Source organism: Bison bison, unplaced genomic scaffold, assembly GCF_000754665.1.
Source record: "Bison bison bison isolate TAMUID 2011002044 unplaced genomic scaffold, Bison_UMD1.0 scf7180017864302, whole genome shotgun sequence".
NCBI classification, from domain to species: Eukaryota; Metazoa; Chordata; class Mammalia; order Artiodactyla; family Bovidae; genus Bison; species Bison bison.
The window spans coordinates 1,762,203-1,770,901 of NW_011494874.1; the positions used below are offsets into that span (position 1 = coordinate 1,762,203).

The following is an 8,699-nucleotide window of genomic DNA, read 5'->3' on the forward strand; positions in this document are numbered from 1 at the left end:
TGGGACGGCCTGTCTTAGAACCCTCTGGAGTAGCTGCAGCGGCCAAAACAACTACTAAGACCTTCCGGCGCTGAGCCCAGATCGCCACGTTCTGGAAAATGGAGAGTATCTGCACAAACGCCTCACAAATCCTGACTCCTTTACCTCTGTAAAGATGTAAATACTCTTTTAAAGAATGAGATTGCTCATTTATGTTACACCCATTAAACAAAGATATCTTCAGTCCACACTTTAGTACTCGTCTTTCCTGGCTGGCTGAAGATGTGGAATTAACAGTTCAAAACATTGGCAACATGCTCCACAAGCAGAAGCGTGCGTTTTTCAGTCTGAACTTCCATTAAAGCACTTTCAAAAGTGATCATTTGGCAGGTGAGACCGAAATCCTCATCCAAATCCAACTCAATGAAAACCCACAGTTTGGAAGGTCACCGCCAGTCCTCTGTGGTGTGAAGACTACAAGCCGTCAGGTGACCCGAAACAAGTCTGAGGCTGGTGGGCGGGAAGGCCGGGGTGAAGGCCGCTCCCGGTGCGGGGCAGACAAGGACAGGGGCGCGCGTCACCATCTCCTCCTGCACGTGTCCCAGCAGCCGGGGTGCAAGAGGAGGCGGGGAGGAGGCTGCCGGTGTTAGACTCGTCACTGCCGGCCTCGACCACGACACTCTTAACAGTTACAGCAAAACTGCATGCTTCATGACATCCCTACATGGAATTCAAGCCGAGGATTTGCAAACAGTGTACTTAGGAAATCATTACCAGGTTAAGAGAATGTTTTGATGAAAAACTTATCTTGTTAACTTTTTCTCATAAAAAGGGCCCAGCTGGCGCTAGCGGTAAAGAACCCGCCTGCAATGCAGGAGATGTAAGAGACGTGGGTTTGATCCCTGGGTCAGGAAGATCCCCTGGAGGAGGGCAACCCACTCCAGTATTCTTGCCTGGAGAATCCCATGGACAGAGGAGCCTGGTGGGCTACTGTCCATGGGCTCACAAAGAGTTGGACACGACCGAAGCACCTTGGCATGCGTGCATGGGAAAAGTGGACTAGCTCCACGGGGACTTCGTTTTCAGAGATGAGGACAGTCTGAAGTAGTTAGAGGAGGTTTCTGAGACCTATCACTGATGCTTTCGGGGATGTACAACACCGGGGCCTGCGGGGAGCCCTGCTGCCCCCCGCCCTCCCCAACGCGAGGCCCCCGCGGCGAGCACACACCATTCTGGGCCTCGATGACAGCCGGCTCCACCTTATCCAGGTCCTCCTTCACGCTCATCTGCTTGTCTGCAATGACCTCCTGCTGCTTGTGCAGCTGCTCCTGAATTTCTTGGCTCATGACCTAGAGACAAAGCATGGCTCAGCTCTGGGGTGAGCACTGGTTAACTTGCTGAATGAAACCCTAGACAGCACTCCTCACACCGCCTGGGACACACACGCGCACACAAACCCGGGAGACGGAGACGGGCGGCCCACACAGGCTACGGTTCCCGGGACAGGAAGCGGCACCTTTTTCTTCTCGGCCTCCTGCTGGTCCTTCACCATCTTCTTCAGCTTGTCGTTGGCCGCTGCGTTCTTCACCTCCAGCTCCTGGCTCTTTATCCTGAGGTCCCGACGCAGCTCTTCCACCTGAGGAGCAAAAGCCACATCAGGGCAACAGAAACGCGCAGGGCTCGCCTACACCCACGGGCCGGTGCCCCCAGCGAGGGCCTCTCGCGCTGCGGCGCACCTGGTCGACTGTCTCCTTGATCTTCCTGAGCCCCACGTTCAGGTGCATCTGCTGCTCCTCCAGCTCGCTCCGCTTCTCATGGAACAGGTTGGCGTAGTGGTTGATGAAGTCCAGGTAGTGGCGCGGCGTGATGGCCATGGTGCGGCCTCCTCGCTTTGCCAGCCGGGCGTTCGCCTTTTGAAACATGACGACTGTGTTAGTTCTCCGTGATTTAGCCTCAACACATCGCGATTTAACCTCAAAATGAGACCGTTCTGCTGGTGTGATGTGGTGGCATGGCTCCAGACCTCAGGAGTCCCATCACTCGAGACCGGGTCCGGCTGCCTCCCGTGAGACGCCGAGAAGCCCTCCCACCTCGGAGCTTTCTCCTCCTGCTTCTCCGAGAGGAGGAGGGTGGTGCTGGTGGCCGCAGGGGTGTACTTCCCAGGAAAAGACCCCCAACACTAGTCGTCACTACACAGGCATCAGTGCGTCTCCTCTACCTTCCGCTGATTTTCAGCAGAACCAAAATAAGAAACGGCACCGAGAGGGGTGAGGCAGATCCCCAGTCCCCGCAGGTGGAGGGAGGTGTGGAGAGGGCAGGGAGCGCTGGAGGTGGCCTGCGGGAGCGGGAGAGCAGGGCCCACAGGATGCCTGCAGGTCAGAGTGCTCTTCACAGACCCCTCTGATGGGGCAGACTGCACTCCTTTGATACAGAGAGCTCACGGAGAGGCAGCCGGCAGCGGCCAGCAGGTCACGCCCCGCAGGGTGGCCTCTGCACATGGGGCTCCCGCTCGCTCACGGCCACGAGGCTCTCGCACCACTGCTGCAGAGCGGGAGGCCGAGCAGGGACCCTGAGGCCTGAAACACCAACCAGCTGGCCCTTCACAGAGAAACCATGGCCCCTGCGCCAGGGGAGGACGTGGGCCTGGAAAGAGGCCACAAGACAGGTCAGATGGAGTCAACGTGGGGAGGGGGCCAGACGGCCCAAGGACATGCAGCTGGGCCCCGAGCAGGTGAGGCGTCGCTGGCAGAGGCAGGAAGCAGGCGAGAACCAGGCACTCTTTCCCAGGCGACAGTTCAATGTCAGACCCGAGGTGCCTTGGGGCTACTTCTACATCAGCTCAGTTCCAGTCAGCACAGTGGTCAGTTTCGCTTCTCCCATGACCTCAAGACAGAACCCACCTGGTGAAGAGTCTGGTGAACAAACACACAGCTGTTCACGATGGCCTCACGGTGCGAGGGCGGCTGCGGCAGCTTGTCGTACACGACCGGCATGTAATCAGGCACGATGTAGTTCGGCTTCTCCAGGTCCATCTTACTGGTGAATTCTTTGCCAACCTGATACAGAGCTTCCGTGGACCAGTCCCCAAACCAGTTCAACACACACCTGCAAAGACGCCCATGTCTCAGAGCAGCTCCCGAGGGCGGGGCCTGCCCCTGGAAAGCAGAGCCGGGCACAGTGGGCGTACCTGTTGAACAGCGCAGGGGAGGTTGCCGCGCGGTCCTTGAGGCCCTCAGAGGACGGGTTCATGGTGAAGACGACGTGCAGGTTGCGGATAACCTGGCTGGTGAACCACTTGTACAGCTCCTCGTGCGAGTCCAGCATCAGGCCCTCCTTCTGGGCCCCCTCCTTACATTGGGTCATCAGGGTGGCATACTCATCTCCCTCAAAGAGGCCGGGCACCTGGGAGACAGGACAGCGCCCTGGCTGCTGGTCCTCAGAGCCCCGCCGCGGAGCGCGACCCGCGCGGCTGGCTGCTGGTCCTCAGAGCCCGCACCACGGAGCGCGACCCGCACGGCACATCAGGGGTTACCTCGCCGTTGGCCAGCAGGGTGTTCATCCGCTCCAGGAACCCAGAGTCCAGAACGTTGGACTCGTCCATTATGAACGCGATCTTCTCGTTTTTACAGCCAGAACGCCGCAGCACCGTGCGGAGGTCTTCATCGAAGTCCTCGCCCGTGTATTTCCTGTGGACCTGCAGGAGCGGGGCGGGTCAGCTCTGTTCTCGCCCAAGGAGCTGTGTGCATGAGCAAGGATCCACTGTGGGGATCAAGGGACTCCGGGCAGACCTACCTTAATCTGGTACACGCTCAGCCCGTTCATCCAGGCCACGAAGCGCGACAGGGTGGTTTTGCCCGCTCCACTGACGCCAATCAGAAGCAAGTGGCCCTGAGGCTGACGGAATATTCTGGAACATCATCAGAAGGCATGCAGGTTGAGGCTTTTATGCTCCACTCCCCCTTGGACACTCAAATCCTAACACTTTTCAGGATCTATTCTACAATATCTGGAGTGCATTTCAACTTGTATTTGTACTTTAAACATCCGTGGAGCAACTGTGACTTGCCAGTGAGGCAGCAAAGGTCAAAAAAGACATGGCCCTGTCCCCAGACACGCTGACAACTCGAGCAGGAGGGTAAGCGGCCGTAACCAAGGCAGGTGGGAGGAGCCTGGAGAGGCAGAATGAGGCTCTGCTTAGTGGGGACGTTGGGGACAGTACAGCTGGACTCAGAGGAGAAGTAGGAATTGCTGGCGGAGGCACGGGGCCCTGTGAGGAGGCCAGCACAAGGCCAGGCATGAGCCCTCCCCCCACCATTAAACTGAGAGCAGTGTGGGTGAGCGGTGAGGCTGCAAAAACCAAAAGCCCACCGGTCAATCCTGAGCACGTGGTCCAAGACCTCGTTGAACAGGACCAGAGGCACGTCCAGCTCTTCCTCGTAGAAGACTTTCAGCCTGGCTTTGACATAATCTCTTAACTCCTCTTGGTCTACTGGGATGTAGTCCTATAGGAAAGAAGGGAAGATCCACTTAACTAATAAGAAACCACCTTAGTTCTTACAGAAAAGTGGATCACATCTCTACATGCTGAAAACTGTCATAAAGAAGACAAAAGTAGGTATTTACAACATAGCAACAAAAATGGAAGTAAACTAGGGTGAGATCTAAAGACACGGAAAATGTTTACGGAGAAAACCAAACATCACTGAGGACATCACAGAAAGTGTCAGTAAATGAAGAGACACACCACAGTCACGGAGGGAGAAATACACGACTGCAACCACGCCAGCCCCTCACAAGCGACCAGCGGATTCAGTGTAATCCCAAAGACTCAGTGGTGGATGGTGGAAGTCACACTGGCACAACTTGACAAGCCAACTCCAAACTTCATTTGGAAGAGGAAAGGCCCAGAATGGAAAGACCCCCCAGAGAAGAACCAGGAGTGAGGTACTGTCGTCCCAGCAGGCAGATTCACAGCCATGATCATGACCACGTGGTTTTTAGCCCAGAGAGCAATGAACGAACCAGCCAGCAGGACAGAGCCCTGTAAGAGGCCCCGCAAAAACCCAAGTGACAGAGCCACCCAGAGCCCCAGCGCCAGGCCGTGGACACGCACTCGGGGAACCCCACGTGCTAACTCAATTCAGACTGATTGAGGGTTTAAATGACAGTCCGTTAGGAACGCTCATTCTTCCAATGATGCTATAAACAAAGCGAAAAGACAAGCCACTGGTAGAAGATGCTGCCTGTGAACGAAACAGGATTAGTATCTAGAGCCTGGAAGTAAACAGGACATTCTAGCAACACTGCGTTTGGAGAAGGAAATGGCAACCCATTCCAGTGTTCTTGCCTGGAGAACCCCGGGACGGGAGAGCCTGGTGGGCTGCCGTCTGTGGGGTCGCACAGAGTCGGACACGACTGAAGCGACTTAGCAGCAGCAGCAGCAGCAGCAACACTGCACAAAACTCGCTGTTCTTCCTGCTTCTATGCCTGTGCTTCCCACAGGCCGTAGGTCTGCCACGCCCTTCCTGACACCCAGATGGAGGCCTGTGAACACTCACCTGAGCCCCCACGCCGGAGTCAGCCCTCCCAAGACGGAGCTGCTTCACCCTACGAGTCTGAGCTCCTAAACGAAGACTGTCCTCGGGCCCAAGTCAGCACTGCCTGCTGAAGAAAGGCATGCCAAGGTTGCAACCTTCTAAGATGCCCTGCTCTCTTTCTGAGAAAAGGACAACTCCCGGCTATTCTGGAAACGTCCACTCTGCCTAGGATCTCAGTACACGGAACACTTGCACACAGATTACCCACAATGCCTTGTTTTTACTGTGAGGAAAGTAAAAGCAGGTGAGGCAAAGACTCCCTTTAATGCAAACATGTTGAACCACACCTTCTGGTGGTCAGCATCCACAGCTCTCAGAGCAGCCTGCTCCTGGGATTGTCTGCCCTAAATTATCCACAGCTACAATCCTGCAGCCCATCACGCCTCTGTCATGTGAGACTTGGACCATAAAAAAGGTTGAGTGCCAAAGAATCGATGCTTTTGAACTGGGGTGTTGGAGAAGACACTTAAGAGTCCCTTGGACTGCAAGGAGATCAAACCAGTCAATTCTAAAGGAAATCAACCCTGAATATTAATTGGAAGAACTGATGCTGAAGCTGAAGCTCCAATACTTTGGCCACCTGATGCAAAGAGCTGACTAAATGGAAAAGACCCCGATGCTGGTAAAGATCGAAGGCAGGAGGAGAAGGGGACGACAGAGGATGAGATGGTTGGATGGCATGAGTTTGGGTAAACTCTGGGAGACGGTGATGGACAAGGAAGCCTGGTGTGCTGCAGTCCATGGGGCTGCAAAGAGTTGGACACGACTGACCGATTGAACAACATCACGCCTGTAACCATACCTTCCTTTACAGTGAATGCAAGTCAAAGACGTTTCTGATTAGATGTTGATCCTAACTGAAAGGACAGAAAAAAGGAGACTGCAGACACGGTGCAAGCGCGTCACCTTTGACAGCCAGTTGCTGTACAGGATGGGCCGGCTCATGGCCTTCTCCTTGTCGATGTTGGGAAAGTGCTTCAGGGCAACCATATCGATGTTCTCGTCGGTCCAGCGCCTCTCCTCGTCCTCGACCAGTCTGCAGGGGAAAAGACAGAGGCCGCGCTAAGGAAACACCCGGCTCTGAGGGTGCCGTGGGCTACTCCAAGGCCTGGCGTTAAGTCTTCTACCAGAAACCTTCATTTCCTGCAAATGGAAGAACCAAAGAATCTGAACTCAAGATGCCTTAAGTGATCCAGAATGTAGATGTTACAGTGGAGTGCTCAAACACATGAAATTAAAAATAAAAGAAAAATAAATAAGAATGACAAAGCAGGACCTAGGGAAACTAAGAATTTGTCATAAAACAAAGGTTGTACAGAGCTATAAACAATATAAGGAAAAAGTTCTGATTTTTAAAAGTCAGTAATTCTTAAGATTCCTTAAAAGATAAAAAGACTCAGCCTTTTACTGACACACTGGTTAAAACCACAGACCCTCCTGTGATCCATGCTAAATACCAACTACAGCTGTCAGGAAGTCTTCCCTTTGGTGCTGGTCACTTAACCAGGAAAAGTCAAAGCTTACAAGTGATAAATGTGATCAAAGCTTACACTTGATACAAGTGGTTAACAGGTAAAAGAGAAAAACCAAAGCCCCAGAGACACAGCTGCAAATCCCCTGATGAGAGGCCAAGACTGAGGACGAGGGAGGGCTCACGGTTACAGGACGGCACCCCAGGCCTAGTGAGAAGGCACTGAAATCACCTGTGACCTCTGTACTCTGACCTTGCGTGGGGCCCACCCAACAGGGAGAGAGGTGAACTAAAATGCCTTGCCCTAGGTCCAAAGGTAACCAAGCAGGGCAGTCACAGCACTGAGATCCCGGACAGGGGGTGGCCGTGATCAATCACCAGAGGCGAGGCTCCCCTCTACCAGGGGGCAGGCAGGCCACGTGCAGATTCTAGCTCAGGGGTCAACATAGGGGAGCAGGGAGCTACCCAGACCCTCGGCTTCACCTGTCCTGGAAGAGACGGAGGGCTTCGTGTGCCCAGATGCGGATGAGCCCTTCCACAGGCAGCGTCTCCAGGGGCCTCAGGGCCTCAAAGATCCCCCGCACCCAGCGGGTCATCTCTCGGGGTGAGTAGATGTAGTGGGGCTGTGTGTCCTGAGTGAACCGCTCCTGCGGGAACAAAAAGAACACCAAGTTCCATGTAAAGTCCCAAGACAAGAAAAGCAGTAGCAAAGGCAAATACTGCCTAACACGTTTATATTAAAAATAAAGAATCTATACCCTGCGATATTTAAGAATGAAATGATAATGTTGGAACTATAATTTAGTACAGAGTTAGATCCAAAGTGCTCAATTTATGTTGAAATTATATCTTATTACATTGAGAAAAATCAAAGTAAATAAAACTACAGAAAAATTCTTATAAAAATGCTTTAAAAAATGTACTCCCTAAGCTGAAGGAAAACTTTTCTAAGCATTATCTCAAAAAGAAAAAGAAAAAAGTTTACATTTCATGCTATTTAAAACATGTAGGTAAAAGGCTGCAATCATACAAAGTCTGAAGCATTTGTAATAACATGACAAGTGCATTCTCACACAGGACTCTAAGCCAGATGATGCCTCAGTGGAACACTGGCAGCTCTCCTGCAGGTGCCCTTGTCAGAAGCTAATAGAGGAAGGCCAATCAAAACCATGAGAAGCACCTCTGCTCATCTAAGGAGCAAAGACGGTCTGAATCAGCCTTTTTCCAAGGCTGGATGAGGCGCCGTGGTGGGAGTGTAACTGGTCCAGCCTGAGTGTGGTGGCCACACCTGGTCACCACAAACACCATGGAAGAGTGAGTGCAGACCCACGTGCCCGGGTTGGGTCTGCTGAGACAGAAGTGTGCACACCCGCTTAGAAAGTGCACCATCCAGTCTCAGCTTCATCAGGGAATGAAGACGCACACACGGGCCGGACCGGGACAGCATAACAAGGGAGACGAGGCGCCTGGGCGCGGTACTGGCTGGAGGAGTGACCTGATGAGGGCTCCGAAGGAAGCCTCGGCGCTGAGCAGGAGCTCCACAAGGAGCTCCGACTCTTCCCGGAGCCCTCAGCCCCGGGAAGGGGCAGGGAGGCCGCGCACCTGGGACATGGTGTAGAACTCCACCATCGCCGCGGTGAGCGGCTCCGCGT

General features: G+C 53.7%; 1 protein-coding gene across 1 annotated transcript in view; it reads right to left on the reverse strand.

Moving 5' to 3' along the window:
• Positions 1-8,699, reverse strand: part of DYNC1H1 (dynein, cytoplasmic 1, heavy chain 1) — a 62,185-nt gene that overhangs the window by 13,082 nt on the left and 40,404 nt on the right. Inside the window, exons 44-54 of the mRNA XM_010851418.1 lie at positions 8,650-8,699; positions 7,531-7,694; positions 6,483-6,612; positions 4,348-4,481; positions 3,772-3,886; positions 3,512-3,673; positions 3,167-3,381; positions 2,880-3,084; positions 1,716-1,889; positions 1,496-1,615; positions 1,208-1,328 (exon numbers count right to left, since the gene is read on the reverse strand). Of these exons, the coding sequence (XP_010849720.1) occupies positions 1,208-1,328; positions 1,496-1,615; positions 1,716-1,889; positions 2,880-3,084; positions 3,167-3,381; positions 3,512-3,673; positions 3,772-3,886; positions 4,348-4,481; positions 6,483-6,612; positions 7,531-7,694; positions 8,650-8,699 (1,590 nt within the window). The remainder of the gene's footprint in view (positions 1-1,207; positions 1,329-1,495; positions 1,616-1,715; positions 1,890-2,879; positions 3,085-3,166; positions 3,382-3,511; positions 3,674-3,771; positions 3,887-4,347; positions 4,482-6,482; positions 6,613-7,530; positions 7,695-8,649) is intronic.